General features: G+C 44.6%; 1 protein-coding gene across 4 annotated transcripts; it reads left to right on the plus strand.

The window, feature by feature from the left end:
- The first annotated feature begins 351 nt into the window (after window positions 1-351).
- On the plus strand, window positions 352-25,752 carry gtf2ird1 (GTF2I repeat domain containing 1). 4 transcript variants are annotated; one of them, XM_086226247.1, is made up of 27 exons: window positions 352-741; window positions 6,740-6,869; window positions 7,492-7,633; window positions 7,780-7,956; window positions 8,117-8,300; window positions 9,184-9,491; window positions 9,631-9,726; window positions 10,251-10,334; window positions 11,257-11,440; window positions 12,477-12,502; window positions 13,425-13,551; window positions 14,321-14,364; window positions 14,632-14,712; window positions 16,076-16,213; window positions 18,672-18,725; window positions 19,225-19,305; window positions 20,744-20,927; window positions 21,038-21,099; window positions 21,717-21,788; window positions 21,896-22,163; window positions 22,415-22,443; window positions 22,539-22,586; window positions 22,664-22,741; window positions 23,380-23,572; window positions 23,868-23,905; window positions 23,988-24,094; window positions 24,952-25,752. In XM_086226247.1, exons 2-27 carry the CDS (start codon window positions 6,744-6,746, stop codon window positions 25,018-25,020), a joined length of 3,000 nt encoding a protein of 999 aa, XP_086082373.1. In that variant the 5' UTR covers window positions 352-741; window positions 6,740-6,743; the 3' UTR covers window positions 25,021-25,752. The 4 variants fall into 4 exon arrangements, with proteins under 4 accessions (XP_086082373.1, XP_086082372.1, XP_086082370.1 ...); XM_086226246.1 differs by having other exon boundaries at window positions 353-741; window positions 23,985-24,094; window positions 24,955-25,752; XM_086226244.1 differs by having other exon boundaries at window positions 359-741; window positions 6,737-6,869; window positions 23,985-24,094.
- Window positions 25,753-26,191: the final 439 nt, after the last annotated feature.

Consider the following 26,191-nt stretch of genomic DNA (forward strand, 5'->3'; position numbering starts at 1 on the left):
ATCAGTCAAAACGTAAACTGAACAGACAATAACAATGCAGTGGGATCACATGATTTTAATATACTTTAATTTTGGCATTTTAATATGAATGACTATCTTATATAATAAATTTAGATTAACAGAAATGTGCTGTTTACACCGTTTTGGGATATATCTCCATCCAAAATATAATCTGGACAAAGATATTTATGCAGGGGTTATTTTGTGTGTGTGTGTGTGTGTGTGTGTGTGTGTGTGTGTTTTTTCCTAAACTGAACTGAATGGGGAAGTTAGTGGAGTGGCAGACAGTGATTTAACTGTCACAGTCCTAATAAAATAGGACATACACCAGGAATTCCTCTCCATTTAAAATCTGCTCCCCGAGGGTATTTCCAGAGGTTCCTCCGTTAATCCTGTATGTAAATTGCAGCCAATAGATGCTGTTGTTGAGTTGGGCTGGGATTAGCAGGAGGCGAATGAGTTTCAATTTTACTGGATTACAGAACAAAGAAAGGGGAAAGGGACACCCTGCTCTGTTAAGGGGAAAAAAAAGAGAAATAAACTGAGAAAACATTCACATATAACAGACAATAAGACGAGGGATCGAGGTCAACGTTGTGATGTTCCGGATTACGATGTTTTAGCAGACGCTACGGCTACATTGTGGATGGGAATTGTGAGCGTTTCTGATGGATTAAAACGGGGGAATATACCTATTCCGGGATTGACAGCAGCAACAAGGCTATTTAATCGCTAATTAAGGTGAGATTTCGCCATCTCTTTTCGGAATAGTGAACTGTTGTAGACTGGGTTCACGACGTTTGTGTTCGGTTTTGTGGTTGAACATTTAGGAATTACGGATTATTACCTAATTTCTGGGCTGGGGGAGGAGATGAAAGGAAAGTGCTAGCGCAAGCTAGCAAGAGGGCTATAGGGGAGAGCTAACGAGTTTAGCTAGCTAGTTAGCTAGCTTACGTTATTATGATACCGTTAGCCGACTAGCCAGCGGTGGTTACTTACACACATGCCTGGTAGCGTAGAAAGGTTATCGTTAGTTTGCAGTGAATTAATGATGGAGTGACTTCTCCTCGTACCAGTGCGAGTGGAGTGCTAACCTGTATTTATGTTTGGGATACAACGTTTGTGTCCTTGCTAAATTATCCGTCTGTTTACTGCTGTGACGAAAAGGTTTTTTTTTTTTCTTTACAAGCTAGCACAACAAAGCCAGCTAGCCAAATTAGCAAGAGTTCAAGAGCAAAATAACCATCACATTGTTTTTTTCTGTTTTTTTTAAATCTCCAGCAGAACAGTATTGGTTTTGACAGCGGTGAAGCTTTGATAAGTTAATTCCAACTTTGTTACAGCATGGCAGCAAACCCAACTGTAACACCAACTTTGAACTCCTCTATCAATAAATCTTGTCCTTACAAAATGTTCATTTATAGGAAAATCAAGGACTGACTTGTGAGAAATGTGAAAGCAGCAGCAGAGAGCTTTTTCATCTCTCTATGCCTGCCTGTCTCTACTTGGTACTAACTTTAAACTTAAAAAAAAAAAAACAGCTGACTGGAATAAAAGTTGCCTTTAACAGCAGAAAAAGACAGTGAATCAACAGATAGATTGTGCATGAACACACACTAATGTCCTCTGGAAGAATAGAGATTCACTGTATTTATTGCACCCATGTTTTGCATGCTGTGGTTTCAGGCTCTTTTTTTTTTCTTCTTCTTCCCTTCTGAGGTCAGTTTTTCAATGTAATTCCCCTCCACTCCCATGTGACCTGGAGTTAATGGTGCTTCTGCCAGCCCGAGGAACCTCTCCACAACTCGTAGCCCCACATGTGTCACTGATGATTCCCTGTGTGACTGCTGTTGTAGCCTGACTCGCTTCATGGCCAGTAAAAGAAAACTTGTATAAAACTAAGTATAACATTGCCAGCTGACAAGGTGGTTTGCCACAACTCAAAATCAATGTCAGTGATGGCTTTTCTCTGAAGGGATTGCAAATGCAGGTTACCGGAGCGACTAATTGTGAACTTCTGGGTCAATATCAGAATCTATGTTTAAGATAATAATTTGGCAGATACCGATGGGGTTTTAATGGTTACTTTTTTCTCCGGCTTTTTACCCCCTTGTGTGCATGGGGAAGGATGTAATAAAATAATTTCCCTCTCAGCCTTTCAAGAAAATATATTAAATCGATTTATATGGCAGTGTATTTCACTTCCGTGCTGTGTCTACGCTGCTAGTGAATTCCTATTCTGTTCTTCATATACATCATCAGAGAACTGCGTTATAATATTGTTTATCCAGGAATTGATACCCAGAAAGTATAAAGGTGTGTGTGTGTGTGTGTGTGTAAAATGAACCACTGAAGTATTGACCTAACTACTGAGCAGCGACAGTGAGCAGAGACACCAGGATGGTCTTGATAGCCCTGCACATTTGTAGCGTTCCCACACAGGTGCTAACACTTATCTTAACTAATTAGACCTCAGGGGAACTGCGTGGTCCCATAGAAAGTGAGAATGTGCATCACTGGCATCTTCCTCACTCGCAGTTCTGCACCTGTTGTGGCAGGATACAACTTTATCGCTGGGCGTGTTACAGGAGGCGGTCTTCACTCGGCTGGTTTAGACTGTTTGCTTTTTAATTAAGCATACAAAACAGCATGTGCAATCAGCAGCCCTGTGCACCATTTCAACAAAATATGAAATACATAAATGTGTTTAAAGAGTGAGTAAATAGTACAGCTGTGAAAAGACGAGTGACACTGGTGGTGTAAAGGGGCTGTTGGCTAATTGGCTAATGGCCCTTGGTGACTACTGGTCTGTGACGTCTTTCAAGTTCCTCTTTGCGTGACCGGGTGATAGACAGTTCACACAGGTACACAGCAGATGTCAGGAGTTACAAATACTGTAGGTGCTTTATCGTGCTCGGCTTCCTGACTGCAAGACTTAAAATGAAAGTTAAAAAGTGTTCCAATGTGGAAGAAAGCATTTTTGTGTCAGAGCATTTGACAGTTGTGGCTCAGTGTTCCCATTTGGAGCAGAGCAGACCGAAGATTGAAATGTGAAACCTGTTGTTGTTGTGTGGATCATGACCGTGTTATTATGTTCACTGTTGATCAACGCTCTCTCAAACATATTGATTTAACTGCATGTTTATTTATTTTAACATGCATGGGGGGCAGAACATAGGAACAATAGAAAACAGCTTTCAGTATAATGCACTTCAGTACTCAACAGAACCTGCTATGGCCTCAATTACAAACACACTGAGTTATTACCTTTCTGACAGCGTCAACAAAAGCTGGAAATATTACCAGCTTTGTTCGCGGCAGAGCTGATGGATTGTACAGGTGGACTGAGTGAAGAGGCCCTGCTGTGTCTTTGATTCACATAGAGCAGGTGGGGGGAAATAACGCTGATGGGCTGCTGAATGGGACTGAACCAAGCAGAGCAGCTTCAGACCCAGAAGGATGCTTGGAGGTGAAGCACACAGCAGTGAAGTCTCCCAGGTCGTACAAATTGTACATATGAGAGTGTAATTTGCTCAACCTCTGATGACTGCAGTGGATCAGTCTCGGTTTGGACGTGAGACTGATGTATTTGAGGTTGACCAGATTGGGAGTTAAAACAGTGTTGGGGATAATGGCATCGGAATGAGTCGTAAAACCTGGAAAATAAGTTGGCGATGTTGAAGTTTCGGTTTGTTCGTCTCAAAGTCATTGGGATTTTTTTTTTTTTCAGTTAAATACCTGAAATAAGATCACTTGGTCACAATTAAGAATCCCTTAGTTTTAGTCTTAAAAACGGCGGTTGGTAGCAAGCGGCTAAACAAGACCACACAGGTTGTCGCAGACATTAAATCATGCTGAAGTGATAAGGTGATGTTGAGGCCGCGCGTCTGTGGTGGAGTTTCGTCATGCCATAAAGTTAGCTTTGTACTCCTAAAGATTGCATTTAAGCTTGTAAAAGTCATGCAGGCAATGATCAGCGGTGAAGATTATCTTGCTTAAGATTGTCTGGTGCTTAAGTCTCATAGATTTCTGTTTGCCTTCTACTTTATTTTGTTCAGTTACTCAAAATCCAGTGTAAAAATCCCATCTGTCTTTGGCGGAAGGAACCCATTGCGACGCTGACTTCCAGGAAAACAAACCATCAAATGCGGTTGAAATCATCGTCTCATACCAGACGTAAGGATTAGCTTAGCTTAAATGTTAGAGAAGGTAAATGTTGGTAGAAAACCAGCCTTTGTGACTCTTTGTTGTCATTTTTTTGCTCTTTTTTGGAGGAGACTGAGTCCTCCTCTGTACCTTATTGTTAAAAGCATAGAGCTGTTAGAGCAACCTCAGTGTTCTCTTTTATAGGATCATAAAAACTTTGTTGGTCACCTTGACAGACTTGTGTTGATATTGACGTAATATGGATCAGTGGCCAAAGTACCCTCTGTCAGTAAATAGCTTCATGGCATTACTGAGTGGGGACAGAGAGCTCCAAATAGCATTCAGGCAGCTCGCCCAGGATTTTAAGATGCAGGAAGAACCCTGCAAGATTCACAGATCCTCATGAGACATCTCTAAATGAATTAGGGACTTTTCATTCCTTGATTCGTGCTAATCAAGTCCAGTAGAAACCTTGTGTTCCTTCCGCTGTGAAGTCAGAAGTTAAGCCCCGATGTCAAGCACGTGACTCGACCTGTAGCTACCACTTTAACAAGGACTTTTATGGGCTGAGAGAATAAGTGAGCTTTTGTCAAAGTAACTGGAGAAAATCACAGCGAATGCTATTGGCAGGTCCACAAAGTTGGAGTCTATCAACAGAGCAACAGCAGGATTTACTCTGACGAATGCTGGAGTGGATTTCCTTTTTTTAGCTTCACAATAGACTCGTGGTTAAAATGAGTTACTTTGTTGCTCCACACTGAAGTCTTTAATATTCACAGAACCATCATTGCACCACGACATTAGGCTTGCCGTTTGCAAAGTAATTGACACGGCATTATTTCGAGCCTCCACCTCTCTCCTGCCTGCTCCTTCCTGTGCCTTTTAAATATGTGAGGGAAAGAGGCCGTCTATTTTGAGGCCATAATAATTTAGGAGGGGGGCTAATGTTTGCAGTGGCCTCAGGGGAGACCGATTTAGATGGCCAATAGACTTGGCACGTTCAGACTGGTGCAGCTGAACCCCACCACACCCACCCACCCTCCTCTTTCTCTCTGCCTATCTCTCTCCACCTCTCTGTCCTCTCTCTATTGAGTCAGTGGTTCAGGCCTGCCAGAGGCTAGTATAATGGTTCCCAGTGTCTGCAGAGATTAAAGGCCAGAGCTGCATTGTTCAAATGCCCTGAGATTAGTTTCCAAGGAGACGGGTTTCAGTTGCCATGAGAACATAGTGCCTGGCTTTATCCAAGCGTTTTTTGTTGTTGTTGTTTTTTAAACAATTCCTATCTGTTTGCCTCTTTGCTTTCATTTACATTTGGGGTCTTTTCTTTATTTGGGTTCATGCAAGTTTGCTTTGATAGGATGTTAGTCTCTATTTATATGGCCGACGGCCCATCATTAGTCAGTGTCTCTTCTTCCTTTGCCATCCACCAGTGATCATGATCTGAACATGTGAGTGCCTTAATTAGTCCCAGTTGGCAAGGAGAACACCAGTTGGTTAACTCTGATGGATTTGTTGGTTTGTATGCTTGGCGTAACGATAGCAGTGCTGTTGTCACTCCAGAGTGAGTTATTCAAGTAAATATGGGATTGCCATGAAGTTAACTACTGTACCAACATGCAGGCTCCTGAGATGATGGCTTGTCTGAATTCTCACGGTCTGACTTCTCCTGAGGCACCACCATGACATTAACGGTTGTGGGTCCGAGTGACGTGTCGCTATGAAAGCTGATTTTTTTTTTTTTTTTTTTTTTTTGCGCATCCAATCTAAACCACGTCACTGCAGAAACAGAAGCATCTCAGTGTCTACCATCCTTACGCTCAAATTGGGGGGAAAAGAAAAGAACAAAGAGTCTTTTGTGTCACTTGCGACCGGTTCCTCCACTGATACTGGCCACCGTAGTTTGTGTCTTAAGTAGGTTGGTTGCGGATGTGTGATAGCATCACTATCGAATGTATCGGACTTGAGAATCACATCAGATTTTTTTGAGAAACAAATGGGATTTAATGGATGCAAAATGTGTTTGGTGCTTTGATCAAATACTTTCAGTGTTAATTCCGATCAGCCTTAGCGGCACTTTGTGTTGAGTAATTGGCAAATGTTAGCATGTTAATGCGCTTAGGGAATTTTCATGATTATGTTTAGGGTAACCTGTTTCATACTGTGGATTGACAGACACGAGATCTTATTCATCAAGTCAAACTGGGTTTTTAAGGCTGGATCCCTCTGAAGCACTGCACTCTACCCACATTCACTTCTTAAAAAGTATTTTTTCCGCTCTTTTATTGTTAAATGGAGTTTGGCAAACAGGTTTTAGGTGTGTAGGAGCCACCTTCTGGTAGTCGTGTGGTGCTCCAGGGTGTCAGTGAATAAGTTTCTACCCTTTCTTTCTGTATTCGACTTTCATTCTCCAGTGTTGTATCGATGTCTGAATTTAAATTTTAAATTGCTTAAATCCAAACCAATGATGTCAGCGGAAACTTTGTTGAATACAGATGGCTGCTATGTGTGGTCATGACTGCATGCCGGACCTCTTACTGTCCAGGATTTGTGTCTTTAGCACTGTGGCTAAACTGTGTTCATCTGGTCCCAGCAGAGGCATGGCTCAGATGAGAAAGCTGGCGTGTGAAGGCGTCAGGACGAACTCCCGGGTTGAGCCACAGGTTCCGCTGGTGTCAGCCAGACAGGAGATCCTCACCAGCCTGGTGTCTGCCCTCGACTCAGTGGTACGTCCAAGGGAAGAAACCACACTGTTTCCTTTCTGAGGGTCTCACTCTGTTGTGTCCCAATGACTGGCTGTGCTCACTATCACCTGCTAATGTGCTGTTTGCACAGTATGATGTCAAACTGAGAATGTAGTTCCTGCCATCTGTATTGTAAATGAATTTTGAATTTAAATCTAATAATCTATCTGAAATGCATAATTTAAATCCAATAACACCACTCCCTGTGAGACAGGCAGGAGTGATGGAACTAAATAAATAGAATGCATTTATTGTCAGTGATTTATTATTTTAGCTCTTGTATAAACCTCATATGGCTTGGACATATACATCTCATCACGTTTTTAGATTATTATTCTACTTTAATGAAAAAATAATTTCCCCGGCTGAAAATGAGCCAAAACCTGAAAGCACTCCACGGCCCACCCATGGGACCCGGCCCAGTTTTTGAGAAACACCAATGTGTGGGTGGTATGTTAGTAGGTGATTCTGAACACAGGCATTGTTTTTAAATCAATATTTCCATGAGAATATTTTCCAACCGCCTAGCTATTTGTTATTAGTATTTATTATTTAATTCATTTTGCATTGACCAGTCAAAAATCCTTGTGTGCTTGTATTTCAGTGTATGGCGATGTCTAAACTCAACGCTGAGGTGGCGTGCGTCACCGTACACGAAGACAGCGTGATTGCCGTTGGCACAGAAAGGGGCAGAGTTTTCCTCAACTCCAGGAGGGAAATCCAGACAGACTTCTACAAGTTTTGTCGTAAGTTTCTCTCTCTCTCACCCTGTAAGTGGAGCTGCCATTCTGCTCATGTTAGTCTTTATCAGATAAACATCAATGAGTGAAAACAACATGTACTCACTCTGAAACCACACCGCTGTAATGTCTGTCTTGTTATTTGGCTTCAGGGGTGCCATGTCTGCAAAACATGACCACAGCCAATACCCATACCAAAGACCAGGAAGGCGATCCCAGCAAACTGAGTAAGGACAATGAGCACGGGAAACCGAGAGCTCCTTCCGATGCTCAGTCCAACATCTTTGTTCTGAGGAAGATGGTAGAGGAAGTCTTCACTGTGCTTTACAGTAAGGAATCCCTAAAGACAACATGTTTCTCTCCCACAGTGCTTTTTCTTTCCTAAACATTTCTCTCCTCATTGCCACTCCTTGTTGTCAAGAATCAAACACTTTTTATTTCTTTTACAAGTTATGTAGCACAGCACTAACTGCCTGATGGCATGTGCAGGTGAAGCTGTGGGGAAGAGCAGTCTGGTCCCTGTGCCTTATGAATGGATCCAGAAGGACCCCAGCTGTCTGGTGGCCCACGGTTTGCCTGAGGGCGTCACCCTGAAAAAGCCCTCGGAGTATGATACTAAGACCCTGATGAAGATTCTGGAGCAGAGTCACCGCATTCAGTTCACAGTGAAAAGGTGAGTGAGCAAAGTGAGTATGTGGGATGAGAGACGGCTGTGTGAATGCTTGTATTCAACCATGGAACCAGCTCGGTCACATCTTGTGTTTGGCTGCAAGCACACACAGCTTGGATCAGCATGCAAAGAGAGAATATTTACAAAAGGAGCATCAAAGACCGTTGGTCATCTGTACAGTGGCACATCACTCCAAATCCCCTCCTGCTCTTCTGCAGCCAACCTTTCAGATCTCAGGGCCATCACACGCCTTGCAAACACAATAACACAGGACATCACGCATCAGAAAACAGTCTTCTCACTGTGCTGTTCTCCAGGGCAGGTACAGGTTTACAGGGTTGGACGGCTTGTTTTGTCCTAACAGCTCTAGACAAGGTGACGCGGAACTCATTACAAGTCTCTATATGTTGTCCTGCCTCTTTCCTGTGGTGCCTTTGATGCAGTTTTGCCTCTGTAACTACCAGCACCTGCAATCTCACTGAATCCTATGAAAGTGTTTACAGTATCGTCTTCTAAGCTGGCCCACAATGCCAGGGGAGAAGTAGGGTACAGCTAATGGTCACTATCCCAACACTATATCCCATCATGCACTCTGCTGGCTATGTGAGAGGACAGCGAGCCTCAGCAGATCCCTGTAGTGTCCTAAACTGTTGTTTACATTTTGCAAACTAGTTCTCTATATACGGTATGTAGTCCTCTTCGTAGAAGTGCCCGGATAGTCATCAGGGACGTGTTAACACGGGACAGAAACCCACTTGATTATGCTATTCTTCATTTATTTTGTGTGTGTGTGTGTGTGTGTGTGTGTGTGTGTGTGTGTGTGTGTGTGTGTGTGTGTGTGTGTGTGTGTGTGTGTGTGTGCGTGCGTGTGCGTGCGTGTGTTCAGGCCAGCAGAAGATCTGGCTCGAGAAGCCAAGTCCAGTACAGATCACAATCACAACACTTCCACTGCCATCATGTCGCAGAGCAGCCACGGCCCAGTGAAGACTACTGCCCAGGTAGTCACGTCATCAAGTCCCACCACTTCCACCAACTCTGTTCTCTCAAACTTCCTCTACGGCATGCCCATGTCCTCCAAACCCCACCCAGATGGCAAGCTGGATTTCAAACCCATGTCCCTCCTCAACCTGAGCAAGGACAGACTGGCCAGCTGGACAGATAAGAGCACATCGACAAAGGACGGCACGAACAGTGGTGAGGATGCTGATAACTATCATAATAACAAAGAATACGAAACCGTTATGCTGAAGATGTGCAAGGCAGAATGAAAAAAGGCTGCAAACATTTCTGACTGAACTAAGATGAAACTGTTTAATTTATCTGATGTTTACAGATGAGACAACACGGCTACCTGGTGAGCAGGGCCAGAGTCCAGCTGGTATCCACATATCCAAGAGGCTTCTCTTCTCCATAGTCCATGAAAAATCAGGTGGGATTGAAAAAAGATGTAGATCTTGTGATGTAGATGTAGAGGATTATGTTTTATAAAACCAGGCCACCTATTTTTTATCAGAGAAAACCACGGCCACTGGCTCCCGTGCACTGACTTTCTGTTCCAGAGTCTTTTTGACCTGCTTAGCAAGACAAAAAGACAATCTATAAATATTGTAATATTAGAAGTAAAAATTTGCATCATCTGAGGCGGATTTCTTTGCATTTTGTGTCGTATCTTTTCATGTCCTCCTGTTTGGATTTTCTGGCTTAAACAGTAGCCAAGCATTGTTTACTGAAGTTAAGCTAAACTATACTAACCCTCAACCATTAAGGGGCTAAGCTAAGATGTTAAGAGTAATCCTATAAGAAGATTGCACTAATATCCCGAGCTGACACTGAGTAGATGAAGAAGATTAATTTTAAACCGTTAGCACAACAATGAAACAAAGCTACTTTGAAGTTGCGGGCTTCTTCATTGTATGTGATATACTCATAGGAACGTCCTCTCTGTCTCTGCAGAAAAATGGGATTCATTCATTCGGGAAACGGAGGACATCAACACATTGAGAGAATGTGTTCAGATCTTATTCAACAGCAGATACGGTGAGAAAAGCCCCTCTGTTTTGAGGGTCCTGTGAAATCAGTTTTATCACGCAGGAAGAGACGAGCGCCGATGTGGCGAGCAGAACCTGGAATGTCCTTGAGAGACCAGCTGTCTGTGACCAAGCCACAGGACACAAGTGTTTGGCTTTAAATGTGTGCTTGACTTTAATCATGACTGTGTGTCTGTGCTGGGGGGGCACTTTTGGGTTTTATTACTCCATTAATGTATTAATTAATTATTTTTTGTTTTCAAAGAATACACTTGGCGTTGATGATTTCGCACACTAGCATATCACCATTATCATACCAGTTCCTGTGCGTTTGACCCCAGCCTTACTTCTCCTGGAGGTCTTCTTTCGTTAGCATTAGCGTCTCAACTATTTACATTTGAACATGGAAAACTTTACTTTTGAATATCTTGTGGTGTAGAAGGTGGCTCTGATTGTGCAATGAGGAAATCCAGCTTCTTTTTTTTCCTCACACATTTTGGTAGATTCCATAGTATTTCGCTTTTTTACAGTTCATATTTTAATCATCCAATTTTGCGTTGTCTTTCTCACCTCACAGAAATCATGGTTCCCCACTCTGTGCCTCTTGCATTATACAGTGTTCCATTTATAACTGTTGATGCACAGTTTGATGATTTTTCATTTTCGGTGATACACAAGACACATACTAAGTAACCACAGTCAAATTCCACGGAAAACAGGCGTCCCATTAAAAAATCTTTTTTCCCAGGAAAAAAAGCCCACAGCTCACTTCGGAGTCTCATTTAGCTCTAATAATTGACATAAATCTTGCTGAGCGTGCGTCCGACTAGAGGCTGCTTTGCTCTGTGAGAAATTCATTGTCACATACATGGAATATCTCAGAGAGGTTCTTTCTGTGGCATCTTTTTCTAAAAAAACCTGGGTACTTACAGCTGAGGCCCTGGGGCTAGATCACATGGTGCCTGTCCCATATCGCAAAATAGCCTGCGACCCCGGGGCCGTGGAGATCATCGGCATCCCGGACCAGATCCCCTTCAAGAGACCCTGCACCTACGGAGTCCCCAAGCTCAAACGCATCCTGGATGAACGGCATGGAATCCGCTTCATTGTGAAACGGTAAATGATGCTTTGAGATTAGAGTACAAAATATATCCCATGTGTCTAGTATTATGTATGGATGGAGGTTTTTACACTTTTAAAATGATGTCAGTACGAAGCATTGCATCAGGCAGACTGTTGGTACAAATCTGTAGTATCAGACTGATGTAGGAACTCTGAGACAAAAATATCTGAGGAGATCTTATTTGTGGAACCACATCTCCTTCCAGCTCTCCTCCCAGTAACAGCTTGAAATGTTTATTTAGACAAGATTTTTAAGAAGGACGTACCAGCTTATTATACCGTCTGTCTGTTAGCGGCGTTTTTTTAGCACGCTATTCCGCAGACAGGTACAGTACAGCGTTTCATGTCCCAAATGACCTCCTTCTTGCCAGCTTCTTGCACCAATGGCTGCTCTTCCTGCCATTTATTTGTCAGTTTAACATTGAACCACCAGGCCTTGTTGGAGATAACGCATTGTTTAACGTATCCTGCAGGAAGCTCGTTAGCGTTAATACAATTAGGAAAGAGTGAAAGGGTGATTAATCCAAAGTTACATCCCATTCCGGTCATCATTGATCAGAAGTGGGTTGTAACAAGTGACGTCGCATGTACTCGAGTTACTGTTTGGAATTCATTTGTAATTTTTAGAGCAGTTTTCTTGTAGCCTAGTTTATGCTGTTACTTCAGTAGATCAATTTATTTATTTTTTACTGCGATTCACGCACTCACGGTCAAGAGGCAGGCGGTTGGCTGATCCCAGGTCTGCCAGTGTTATGTTAAGCAGCCACGTTCCCCACAAAACTTTCAGCAGGAGGAAGATGTCTTTGAAATAGTAGGAGTCGACGGTATTTACAGGCGTTCAGCGCGGCGTCCACGCGGTTGTGTTTGGTCAGAGGGATGCAATGACAAATGAGCGAGTCAGTTACGCGATTGTTTGTCTCAGAGCAGTTAACAAGCTGAAAGAACTCTCCTCACCGTGATTCATGCCTTCAGAGGTACAACATTCTTTGAACTCAGTGACTAATTACCTATTATCCCTTTTATATTCCAGAATGTTTGATGAAAGGATTTTCACTGGTAAGAGCTTGATTCATTTCTTTTGTTTTAAGAGCTTTGAGCTGTGACTTGGTCTCATTATCACTGTCTCTTAATGACTTCTCACGCCACTCTTTCTAATCATGTCTGGGCATGAGCTGATCTCAAAGGTTTCTGTTTGGAGAAAAATAGCCGCAGCGAGAGGTGTCGATTGGTGTCATGAATCCGGCGTCATGTGTTCGTCCTATATTGAGGATTTGCTGACAGTCGCCCTAGATTCAGAAATGTGTCACTAATCAGATTATTCTGGTCAATGCCAGCACTGTTCACACATAGATTATTAATATATGTAGGTATTTGCGTCATAGGTTTATGCAAATTGTTGTATGCATATATATCAATTTTCCAAAGACATAGATGTATCTTGTACCAGACATTCAGCCCATGAGCTGATATGTGTTAGAATTGACGGTCTGATGCAGTTTGCCGATGTTCCCAGACCCATTTTTACTGAGAAGGCTGGATTTATGTATGAGACCACCTTAATTGCAGCTGGATGCATCTGATAGGCCGGTTATATGAGATAATAAGTGCTAGTAATCAGCTGAAAGGTGCGCTGAAAACTTTCCTTTTCAGTTCATTTAGTAAAAATTAGATGGAATTAGAGCTAATTTGGCTCACTGCCGAGGTCTTGCTTGTGTTTTCATCAAAATAAAAAAAATGGGTTGCGTCTTTTCCAGAGGATCTTTGGGTAAAATGTGATTACTTCTGTAGGATTGTTCTGCATGTGTGTGGAACTCCAGTCAGGCATTTAGCCATCCATTACCCGTCTGAAACATTACAATTAATTACAGTAACCGCTCGCACTCAAAACTGCTCAGTCACGTCTTTATTTATGAGCCACAGATGTTATTTGCTACGGAGATGCAATGTTTGTTCATCGTCTGTGTCTTGTTTATTGAAGCTGCTGGCAAGATTGCAAGGGAGGAAGGCAAGCACGACCTGGGCTCCACGCCTGAAGACAGCTTCCCTGAGAATCTGAGCATCCCGCCCACCTCAGCCGAGCTACTCAGCAACCCTCACAGCAGCAGGTCAGCGCGCATTCATCCCCGCAGACTTGGTTTGTAATGTGGAAATATGACAGAGTGGCTGTCCATCCGTCCATCATAGAAATGGATATTTTATGCCGATCATCCGAGACCTGGTGGAAATAGACTGAGGAGGGTGACCTAGAGGTTCTTCTCCCCAGCAATGCATCCATGAACTGGGGGCTACTGGAAAAGAAAATGCTGAATATTGCAGCATATGAAAGAAAAAAGGATGATTTTTTATTGACCAAAATATTAATATAAAATACAGGAGTCAAGAACACGCAATGAAAAGAGGTTTTACATGTATTTCCTGTTTAGTACTAATAGCTGGTGCTTTTTAAAAAAATCTTTTTGTCGCATGACATGGACGCTATAGAAAAAGTAAATGCTGAGTTTGTCAGTATATTGGAAGAAAAATTTGAAATTGAATTAAAATATTCATATGAAATGTAGGGGCGGGGGGGGTAAAAGGGGGGTGTGTCCTTTATTTCCAGTCCAGCATGAGAAGTGAAGGTAACCTTAAAACTTCTAATAGCCAGTTGGTTTTTGGGTCCCTTGTTCTGTGCAAAAATAGGACAGAAAACTGGATGACGTTTATCATTGTAAAGCAAAATAAAAGCAATTTCATGTTCCAGCGGGTACAAATGGGTCGGCCGATCTAAATCACGCCAGAAATATTAGCACTAAAAAAGCGAATGTTTAAGGGCTAAAGTCGGCGAATGTTTTATCCATCATTTCTAAACTGCGCGTTCCATTTTTACCTCTGCAGATCAACAAGTGCGTGTGTGAGTCCCTTGGCTGACTGTGAAGCAGGTATGTGCAAATCAAAGCGTCTCTGCATAATTAAAACTCTTGATTACGGTGTTGTGTTTCCTGAAGTAGCCGTAATTCCAAGACCTGAATATCAGATTAAGGTCCTTCGAGGTCTTTAAATCACATTTGCCATCATGTTTTGCCGTCCAGACAGTTCAAGCACATTCTGTCGCCTACTTAAATGTGTTTAACACAGCCACAAATCTCAAATGCAGTGGCCACACACTGATGGGAACTCAGGCAGAATGAACTGTTCAATCCCCCCAGGTCCTTCAGGAGATTGCATTCCTTTGAAAAGGATTAAAACAGAGCCTCCAGATGGGGAGATCATTCAAGTTACTGTGCCAGGTAAGTGAGCGCACGCTGGCTTTAGAATGTATTCATTTCTGTAGTCATAAACTCTGCATCCAGATAGGCCGCTTGCACACGTCGATTCTGACGCCGTCACCAAACTTAAGAGACTGTGGATAACCGCCATCGGCCACCGTGGGGCAGAGAGCTTTCGCCTGCTGCCCCGAACCCAGACAGTCTGATTGTCCTGCTACCGTCAAATCTCTGCTTCAAGCTCCTCCCACAGGCGTATCCGTCCAATCAGTGCTGTTCGACACTGCTTCTGTCACTGAGTGCATTTCACTGGGTTTGTTTCATGGTTTGCATTTCATATTATTTTGATGTATTTCATAATATTTTTATGATTTTTGTATGGCGACCTTGAGTGTCCTAAAAGGTGCGGATAAATACTATTATTATTATTATTATGATTATTATTATGCATAATAATGATAATAAGGAGGAGCCGTATTTGGGTAGCAGGATGGAGTGTCACTGTGAAGGAGGTGGATGCGGTTGACTGGAGCCCCACGTTGGGGACGGAACAGAGACGAGTTGAGTCGACAGCAACTTAAGGTGTTTTCAACGAGTTTTAATCTGTCAGAACAGAACCATCAACATATTTCCCTCAAATATTAGTGGACGGGAATCCTTTGATAGTGCAGAGGTAGCTTGATGCTGTGGCTCTGCTGACAAGGAAACTTAAATAATTGAAATATTTACTCTGGATAGAGAGAAAAGAAACACTGGGAAAATTGCAATCTTGTGATTGTGACATTGAACACTCATTTCATGGAGTTTTGATCTTCTCTACCCTTACAAACCCCCCTACACCCGAATACACACCATAGTTTATTGTCTGTTTTACTCTGAAAGGGACCATAATTGACAAAATCCCCATGAAGCTGCGTTGAAGCAGACGTTAAACTAGCGATTGACACCGTGAAGTTGTTAAGAAAATGTTTCCTGAGGTAATGAATGAAGTGAGAAGTCGATCATTTGCTTTACTTTTTTTAGGAGACGCCCCCTGCTGGCTATTAGAAAGAGTTCATGTTTAAGATACTGAGAGACTAAGAGGTGCTCTCACTTCCACACGGTGTCAGGCCACACAGAGGCAGCTTTGGTTATTTACTGGAATTCTTTTCGAAAGGCTCCTACAAGATAAACAACTTCAGGGACAATGTGATTTGGTTGGCAAACGTCCATCGGCTGATTCTCCCCATCAACAGGGACGGCGAGCACAGCTGCCTCCCCGCGTTTGTGATGGGGGGCATCCATCATGACATGTTTGCGAGCTAAAACCAGCAAGACAGGAAATGTCAAAATATCATAAGGGACATCAATATAAGCAGTGTGTGTGTGTGTGTGTGTGTGTCTCCAGAGGCTGGAACTAGCGGGGAGGAGCCCAGTGAGTCTGTGGCCGAGCCTGTCCTGGCAGCATCATGTCCAGCCACAGCCTCGCCCTCCGCCCCCTCAGCTGTCCCCTCAGCTGCCCATCACCCAATGGAAAACCACACAGGTAACGTCAGCACCTCCACTTCTCCCTTTCCCCTACCGTCTTCTCACTGCAGCTCCTGGATTGCCACCTGCAGCCTAACAGCCACCTAGCGCCCCCTCCCACCACTGCCACCTCCCACTCTACTGGCTGGTTTTTAAGGAAGTAAATTAGCCGCCACACGTATGAAACCACTTTTTTTCAGACACTCTTATCTTTCCACAACCAAACTTTCCCAGTCACTAGTAACTGCAACCTCAAGAATCCTCCGTAGCTCTTCCGTCCCCCTGTCTTGCCCAACTAGCTCTCATCTGTGAAAGGCACCATGTACTCTGAGATTCTTCCGAGTCTCTTAGAAACCAAATTCTTATTCTTGGTCAATTCTCCTTTAATTAATAGTGATGCATTGTGCACATTTCCAGATTTTGAGTTACGTTGTTCTGCTGCCCAGAAGGATTAGAGTTAGTTATTAGAGGCACCAAACTGCTCCCGCCAGGTCCCCTGAACCCACCTCCGTCTAACTCTCCTCAGACTGAAACACCTTTCAACCATAGGTGACTAGAGTCGGGATACCAAGGACCTTCGGGTAGACTTAAGTCTCTCTCTGAGCTTCCCAGGCCTCATGTGTCAAGTCTTAACTCTGTTTTAATGGCGACCACTACTGGGGCCCACTCACACTGTGTACTTCCTGCTCTTCCCCTCACGTCTGATTGGATTGATTAGTGTGATTGCTCTCTTGGTCCTGGCATGGTCGTGGTCGACTCCAATTCCGCACAGCAGGGGCAGGGAGCACGGACAGCGGGGCGGTGAATTTCAAGGCATGCGCATGTTTTTTTTCATGTGCTTTGTGTCGTTAATATGTCGTTCACTTGCCTGCTGTGTTCTAAACGCTGTGGCGAACCTCCAGTTTGCCATCAACACACGCAGGATCTTCAACTTGTCAACAATCTTCGTGGCCGAGATGGCATAGAGCAGCTCGTTCTGTGGAGGTCAGAAGCACCAGAAACCGGGCGCAAATCCCCTTGTTCACTTGGGCTTTGTGTGAGTTTATCCGTGGGGAGGGGGCTTTACAGTGTGTCGATTAGATTTCCCCCCTCGTCACATTCAACCAATGAAATATAAATCCTAAGCCGCAAGTTTCCCGTGCAAATACCAGGCTCCAGCACGCCGCCGCTCGTGCTTCAGCCTGCTACGAGGCAGCCGGGCCCAGTGTGGGTGCTCTCTTGGTTATGTGATGCCGCCCGCAAAAAAGAGCTCTCCCAAAATTTGCTTTGGAAAGGAGGCAGATCAAGTTTTTCTCCTGGTATTAAATCAATTCAACCAATAAGTGAGGTGCTGTGAGAAAGTCTACCCGATGTTTCCTTGGGCTTCACTTTCTAGGAGGCCTTTTATTTTATTGATTTGATTGTGCTTTGTTTAAGTTTTCTTTTCTTTCACAAATGACCACTAAAGGAGAGAAATGGAAGGTAAGTGCAGATGTCTTATAGTAATATTTGCTTTAAAATACTCTTAAAGAAGTACTGGTATATTACATCACTTGTAGTAGAATGAACGGGGATGTGGATCTGCTGTATCTGAGATTTTAGAATGAAAGTCATGTTGTGATATTTGTGGCAATGTTGAATCCTCAGAAAGCATCTCAGCCAGAGCTCCGTATCTGTCTGTGGAATACAAGGAGTTAGCACCGAAGAGATGACGTGCGGTGGTTATTTGCTTCACTAAGGGCTCTCAGAACAGCTCAAAAGTAAATAAAAAAAAAAAAAAAACAAACTCCATCGATGCAAGAGCTGACGTTTACATTTTAATTTAAAGTCAAGGACTTCTGTGGTATATCGTGATTTAGTATCTAAATGTGTCTTTGTGGCTCCGACAGGCCTCACTGACTTTACTTTGACAGGAATCTGGCTGGACTTGTCAGACCTGCTGGCTGAAACTAAAACCACAACCATGTTCACCCTAAACACTTCTATTCATGTTTTTTTTCTTGTTTTTTGTTGTTGTTTTTTTTACTCGAACCCTTTCTCTTGTCGTTGACGTAAAGCTGAGGCGGGTAATTGGACGTCGTGTCAGTTTTATGTATTGATTCAGGCTAGTAATGTAGGCTAGAATTAAATATATGTCCTGTTTGATGTCAACTAAACCGCTCGCTGCCACTGGTCATCAAGTGAGTATTTAAAACCTGTAAAGATTTTGGGGGGGGGGGGGGGGAACGCTAACATGAAGCAGTTAAAGTTTATTAACTGATAATTTTGCTCCCGATACACCAATTCAGGAATGAAATATTGATTCATGATATTTAAGTGAAGAGAAATTTTCTCCCTCCAGTCTGAAAACGTCTGAGGTAAATTTTGACGTACGTTTTTAGTTTGGATCACTTTTTCATGCAAACGGCCTTCGTGACCTTTGTCAGTACCGATGTTGACGAACCCTGGTAGACTTTTGTAAGTTGGGTCTGTCCTCACGGTTTTCTTCCTCCTTGCAGCTGAGGCTCTGTCACCCAACGCCACCCCCCTGTGCATCAGGAGACCCTCTGAAGGTAGGATGGCAAATCAGACGTCAGACGCTGGAAGAAAATGATTTGTGTGGAATATTTATCAGACCCGCCGCCCGTCTGCTACCGGACACAGCGTCATACTGGAGAGCCAGGTGGAAGCAGAGTGTCGCAGCTGCATGTAACGGCAGCCTCTTTATCTTCTATAACAGCCTCTAAAAAAGCTTCCTGGCTCCAAGAAACAGAAAATAACAGAGGTTTAAAGTGGATGCGAGGCCTTCCGTCCCATCCACTTCAACAAATGTTTTCCACTTAACTCATCAACCCCGTTCTTGCACCTTTACCACTGCTCTGCTTCCCTGTGTCCGTTTGTTCTGGTCTCTGGTGATGAACGTACTGCCGGGTCCGTTTGTCATCACCGGGTCAGAGTCAGGCAGGTGGGACTGATCAAAACAAAGCTAGCGAGGGGAGGCGTAGCACCGATGGCGCTGTCTCACCCTCGTGTAATCACTCTTGGTGTGAATGTTGTGTGTGACTCCTTCAGCGGGAAGTCTGGCGGAGGACATTGGTGAAATGATTCTTCAGCTGCGGAGACAAGTAGAGAACCTCTTCAGCATCAAGTACGGTGAGCTACCTGTCGTGGTGCGGGGGCAGGAAATGGCATCTCCCCTCTACGTGGACCTGCAGAGCATGTAGGAGAAAGTGAAGGCTCCAAGCACTTAAAGCCTGTGTTGAATATGAATATTGTAACTTTCAAGTGTTTTTAATAATTTAACCCATCAGAATCGGTGTGTCCTTTGTGGGAAATAGGAGAGGAGAGGTCTAGTTTTCTTGTCAGAGAAGTTCAGCTGAGGAGATCCGTGGAGCAGGAACAGAGGACGGTCTCGCAGGTCCTCAGCTGAGTGAGTGAGCAGCTCAATGGCGCCGTTATCTGCCCCCGATGTGTTCAGCTCCCGATCCTCCGATGATCAAGAGGCTTTTTAAAAACATTACTGGGACTCAAGACTGTCTGGCTGGGAATCCCAAAGGGACTTTCATATTTAGATAAAGCATGAATAACTCTACGCTGAGTGTTAGTTCGGCTCTAGGATCACATTTATTGATCACCTCATGGCCATTTAAGGGTGTAAAGGAGGATCTGCCTTGACATTTCCCAGGTTCACTTTGGGAGAGGCCCCAGTAAGGAAATCGCTCTCTTATGGTGGTGATGTCCTTCCTCAACTTCCAAACCCATCCAGAAAGTTGTGGGTTCCTCTGCTGAGTCATCAGAGTTCAACCTCCGTCCAGCCTTTTGCTCTCTGTTATCACTTCTACTGTATTTTACTGCAGCCGAAGTCACAATGTAGTTCTCCTGTGCACATTTCTCTCTCCATCAGGCGATAATGAGTGAGTGCGAAGTGAAATCGTGTTTTTATCCGGGTCTATTAACTGCTGGGGAGCAGCTTTTGTTCTGAAGCTGCTGATAAATCAAGATTTGATTCATTACTTTAATCTGGACCGTGTCACATGAATCCAGGTGAGTGACAGCAGCTCTTGTGTGGATTCAGCTGCAATGATATTAAACTCAGTAGATGAGGGATTACTTGTCTTAACTTCCCTGCCTCACAAACCCTTGACCTTTACTCAGCTGCCTGTGTCTGGCTCTCGTGCTGTTAGCTACTGTCAACGTCAGTCAAAAACTGCAAATCCCTGCCTTCAGGAAAAAATATGCAGAATCAAAACGCGGTCCAATAGTCGTCTCATGAGGATTTGAAAGAGTTACTATGGTTTATTTATTCTCAAGTGAATTTATCTCTTTGTATTGGTTGTTGAAGTAAAACATGATCAAATCTTCTCAGCCAGAATTAAAAAAAAAAAAGTTCTTTATTAAAACTGCCACCAACTGTTGAGATGATAACTTGTTTTTGTTTTTTAACCTTGTAGGTTTGTCTTAAAACTCCAGGTCTGACCCCTAGAATTATTCAGAACATCATCGTAGTCCTTCCCAAGAATAATTTCAATATGTTAAATTAAAACGTGGATGACACAAGCGCAGCTACTGACGGCAGCTCTGTCCTCCTCAGCTGAAGCTCTGGGCCTCCCTGAACCAGCCAAGGTGCCCTACTCCAAGTTCCAGATGTACCCGGAGGATCTGTTTGTCACCGGGCTGCCAGAGGGAATCTCCCTCAGAAGGCCCAACTGTTTTGGAGCGGCCAAGTTGCGCAAGATCCTGGCTGCCAGCAGTCAGATCCAGTTTGTCATCAAAACGTGAGGAACGCACGGCGGCGCACCGCATGTCTGATCAGCTCGCATGATGCAGTACTCAGATGGAGGCCGTTAACCGCTTCGTGACTATGCGTCTTTTTGTCGCTCTGCAGGCCTAAACTGCTAACTGAGCAAGTAAAACAAGAAATGCCTTCCATCCCCATCTGTGACTCAGGTAGGTTCCACTCAGGAATGGAGGCTGCTGCTCTCAGGTGATTGGCTGGCGCGTGTGTCGAGCTCAGCGGTCACCGCCCTCCGTCGCAGCAAATCCTTTATACCAAGAGTTTTAACACCAGGAACCAAGTCAAACAAAAGATTTAACTGAACACAAAAAGAAACCAGGAGGTAAAGGAGAAGAGCGAGTGCGTGATTATCTGGAGAGGTTAAGAACTTCTCGCCTCATAACGAGGCAACCCTGCAGCCATTCAGCGTGTCGTATTTCATTCATGCAGGAGAACGTTTGTGTGTGGAACATTCCACCCTCCGGCAGCTCCCAACACAGGTTGTTGAGGTTATTTGCATTGTCCTCTCTATGCTTGAATTTTTGAGGTCAGACAGAGTTCATGCTCTCTTTTTATTTTTTCTAAACAGCTTATCTGGAGCGGCGAGACTTTGCAGAGACTTTGACTTTGGTAGAGGAGTTTGCAGGGATTTCCTGCAGCTACGGCTACATTTTATTTGTGTCAAAGCTCAGCCACTGGAAGAGGAAGCAACTGCTAATGTCTGTTGTTTTCATTAAATCTGTCAGAGGCCACAAACGCAGAGGTTTGACCTTTAAATGTTGTTCCGCAGAGCTGGATGCCAAGGACGCGGCCCCAGGAACAGAGGATTCTGCAGCCGTATCCAAGAGACCTGGATTCTCAGGTACCTGCACTTTTCTCTCAGTCACTGATTTGATGCTGTTGATCAGCTTTCATCAGCCCCCCCCCCCCCCCTCAGAGTTTACCAGAGTTTCTGTCTGCTCTTTCCAGAGTGCCTGGAGTCCAAACTGTCCAGGATCGACCTGGCCAACACGCTGCGGGAGCAGGTCCAAGACCTGTTCAACAGGAAGTACGGGGAGGCACTGGGCATCAAGTATCCTGTCCAAGTGCCTTACAAGAGGATCAAGAACAACCCGGACTCAGTCATCATCGAGGGTCTCCCCCCCGGCATCCCCTTCAGGAAGCCCTGCACATTCGGGTCCCAGAACCTGGAGAGAATCTTGGCGGTCGCCGACAAGATCAGCTTCACCATCACCAGGTGGGACCCTTGGTCACATGACCTTCTCAGAGCTCTGCAGCTGCATCCATTTTTATTTGTTTGAAAAATTGAAATGCCAGGAGGAAGCGTCAACCGTCTGTTGTGTGCGAACGCTGGCAGCTTTAGTTTGGTACTGGAGGGCTGAAGTAACAGATCAACATCGTAAATCAAGCTCACAAAAGTCTTAAAAATGTTGTCAAATCTCTGGAGTGTGACCTCAACATGACCCGCTCATGCTTCTTTCCCTCCAGACCTTTTCAAGGACTCATTCCAAAACCAGGTGAGAACAAAAACTGACTTTAAAATATTTTACAGGCAATTAAGATAAACGCAAATTAATATTAATGTAGTGGTTTTTCATTTTTTTTCCATCAGCACCTCGGCGGGTCACTTTACTAAAGAAGGCCTACGCCTCCATCAGTGGTGAGTCGCTGTTGAGGCTGCTGCTGTTTCTCCGCATTGTGAATCCGGCCAATAACCAGCTCGTCTTCACCCGCTAGATGAGGACGACATCAACCGCATGGGAGAGAAGGTCGTCCTCCGAGAGCAGGTCAAGGAGCTCTTCAACAAGAAATACGGTAAATAAAATACAGTTGCTGACAGAGGAGAAACTGTCACGACCATCACCAAAGGAACTGAAGACCGTTAAAGTGCGTATCCCACGCACGGCTGAACAGTTCACCGTTTCACCGGAATAAAGGAGCCTCGCTGAAGGAGCTGGTCAGTGTCGGGTTAGAAGCTGCTGTTTCCGGCCTCTGTCCTGTTTCTCCCGGGTTTGGGTTGAAGTGAGACGGACGAGGATGGAAATATGAAGTGAGAGCGGAGCAAACAATCAGCTGTACTTGTTCTTGCACCTCTGTTGATCAGTGTGAAAACAAAACACCAGAATGTTCCTTTACAGCAGCGCCGCTACCCAGGAAGACGCACAGCACAGCTGCCACATCATCATTAGCGGGAGGGTTTCTCTGCAGTCTTTTCCCCTCGTTTTTTTTTCCTCCGGCAGACGTTCCTGCTTCCCGCTAATTTGAAAGGAAACTTACATTTACGGCCCCCAGTTCAGCTCACGGAGGCGATGAGTTATTTATTTGAACATCTGCATGGATTTAAAAGATTTATTTTTCACTAATCTGCCGGGTAGACGGGACCGGCGTCTCGTCTGTTTGCAGGTGGTCAGGAAAAAAGTTTGCGTTGATTGTGGTGTTTATTGTGTGTTCAGGTGAGGCTCTGGGTCTGGACCGCTCCGTCGTGGTACCGTACAAACTCATCCGCGGCAGTCCCGAGTCTGTCGAAGTTAGTGGCCTTCCAGATGACATCCCTTTCCGAAACCCAAACACCTACGACATCGTGTGCCTGGAGAAAATCCTTCAAGCGGCCGAAAAAATCACATTCAGCATCAAGAGCCAGCTGCAGTGAGTGAAGTAAACATTCCTCAGCCTGCTAACCGTCACTGCGCTGGCTGTTTCAGCGCCAACTGAAGGTTTCGCTTCCTGCTAGTTAAGCTCACGACGCTGCATTTATTCTTTGGGTTGAATTCCGCCTGGGAGACGGTGCAGAATAAATCTTTCTCAGCAGCGCATGTAAATAATGCAACACTGAATAACATCCTGACGGTGATGCAGATCTGCTGTCATGGAGCCAAAGACGTGAGCTTTTCTTCTGTTTGAGTGTGGAAGTGAGTTCAAAACGTGTTTCTCTCTCATTCAGACCGTTTGCAGAAATCTGCAGCCAGGCTTGTAACACAGGTACGCGCTTCCTCATCGCCTGTTCAGCTGCTTCCTGCAAAGTCCGTCGCGCTAAACTGTCCCCCCTTGGTGTTTTCAGTAGGAACAGACGCCTCCACCAATCGACGGAAGCGCAAGAGAGTCCAGGAGAGCAACCGAGTACCGGCCTCCTCAGACCTGGGCATTTCAACCAATCAGATTCCAGTAATGGTACGTGGGGAAATGCTGTTGCTAGTAGAACAACTGAAGAGAAACGATGAAGGAAGTTGCACAAGAATGTCGCTGCAGAGAAACGTCGGCAGCACAAAGAAAACTAGATGACGTCACCGGAGAGTTTTAGTGACTACGAGCCGTTTTCTAATTAATGATGATTGAATGTTTGGACGTCCGGGCCGAGCAGCCATCTATTGTGTTGACAACCAACACGGACCAGTAATTCTAATCATGATTACGAGCGGATGGGGGGCATCAGGCCGGCCGCTCAGCCTGTGTAATCCCACAGAAATACATCCGAGTTTTAATATTCTCGTCTTCAGATGAGCTTCATTATTTATTTGAAGCTCAGCGCCGACGGGATCAGTCGCGATCCGAGGCCGGGTCACGTTCTGTGTTCTCCGCATCCAAAAGATCTGCTGTGTCACAGACTCGGCGAACCGGGAGTCATCAAACGCCGCCCTCCTGATTCTCTCCATCACAGCAGTTTCAGACCAGATGTAAACAAACACTTGGTTCTGTTTCCTCTGGACACGCGATAATGAACATTTCTTAGTTTCACTCTCGAGTGTGTAAAGAACATTGTGGTCTGTTGGAACTCCGCCGCCATGTTGGACCTACAGACAGGCAGATAATGGGATACTTCACACGAGACGCAGGATGAAAGTGTGTGTTTGCCTTGAACCGGAGGCAGACGAGCACCGACGTGTGCGTTACCGCCGATATTAAAACAGCGCTTGTAGGCGAGGTCAACGACCTGCTTGTGCCAGTGAAAGCATTTTCACCACCGCCGTGGCTGACTTTGCTCTATCGTGTGTGTGTGTGTGTGTGTGTGTGCGTGTGTGTGCCTGCAGCAGTGGCCCATGTACATGGTGGACTACAGCGGCGTGAATATGCAGGTTCCTGGAAAAGTCAATTACTGAAGGACGAAGCTCAACTTTGGCGAAGTGGATTGAGAGCAGGTCAAAGTGAAAACTCCTCCGCCAACACTTGGAGGCTGTGAATGGCGTCCCGGGTAACAACAGAATCTACGTGGGTCTGAAGGTCAAAGGGCAAAGCGTGACCTGTTTGGTCTCCTCCTGCGTTCAGATTCTGAAGCAGTAACATTGTTTTTTAACAAAGTTGAGGACAAAGTTGTGTTATTTGCCCCTGACAGGTCACTGAGCGCGTGGTTGCTATGTATCTCTGACAAAAACAAAAAACAAAAAAAAAAAGTGTCTGATAGCGATCTGGTTCCATAATATTCAGATGTTTGTACTTTTTATTTATTATATTTATTGAAATATAACATTACGTGCAGGGATGTAAAATACACTATTCTGTTATACAGCTACTTGAGGATCTATCACAACACTAACATTTCACCGACACTAACGCTTCTCAGTAACTACAGGTAATAATCCGAGTGAACAGCAGCGGTGATTGGTTGTCACGGCGACGGCGGCGGCGGCGGGCGAAACGGACTCCCAGTTACCTGCAGCAAGCAGCCTTCGTATGTTAGCACCACATTAGCAGTATGTAAAATATCTCCGCCTGAATGTATCACGTAAAGGAAAGAATGGTATGTTACTCTGCGATGATGACTGTCTGGACTAACCATATTTAATATGCTGTACCTTAACGCCAATTAGGCCTTTGAAATAAAAATGTGTTGCCTTGCACTTTGATCCTGCTGGAGTTTGTGTCTCATGTGGCATCAATTTAAAAAAAAAACAAACCAAACTCGTTCAGCCGGTCAAGAATTTGCCCTTCGCAACGAACGCTGACCAGACGCCTCCTGCTACACTTAAAGCGCTTGAATCGTTTAAATCGTTCCTCTAAAACAGAAACGAGACTTCACGTCACCAAAACCTTCCCCTTCGTCCTCGGGTTCCAGTGGATGTTTGTGGCAAATTTGAAACATTCACCGAAGCGACCTGCTGGACAGCGTGAAGGGGGACGGGGAAAAAAACTGCATCAAAGTCCTGTTATTAAATATGAATTCATATTTTTGGGGGTGATTAACTGTAACCCTTCCGGTCCGCTCCGACCACGAGGACAGACGAGCGCAAGCACGTTCGGTTCGCTGGATGCTCCAGCTGGTCGCGCCGGCTC

The sequence above is a fragment of the Aulostomus chinensis genome, chromosome 15, assembly GCF_037954235.1.
Source record: "Aulostomus chinensis isolate RoL2024-O1b breed Wild chromosome 15, RoL_Achi_v1.0, whole genome shotgun sequence".
Taxonomy (NCBI): Eukaryota; Metazoa; Chordata; class Actinopteri; order Syngnathiformes; family Aulostomidae; genus Aulostomus; species Aulostomus chinensis.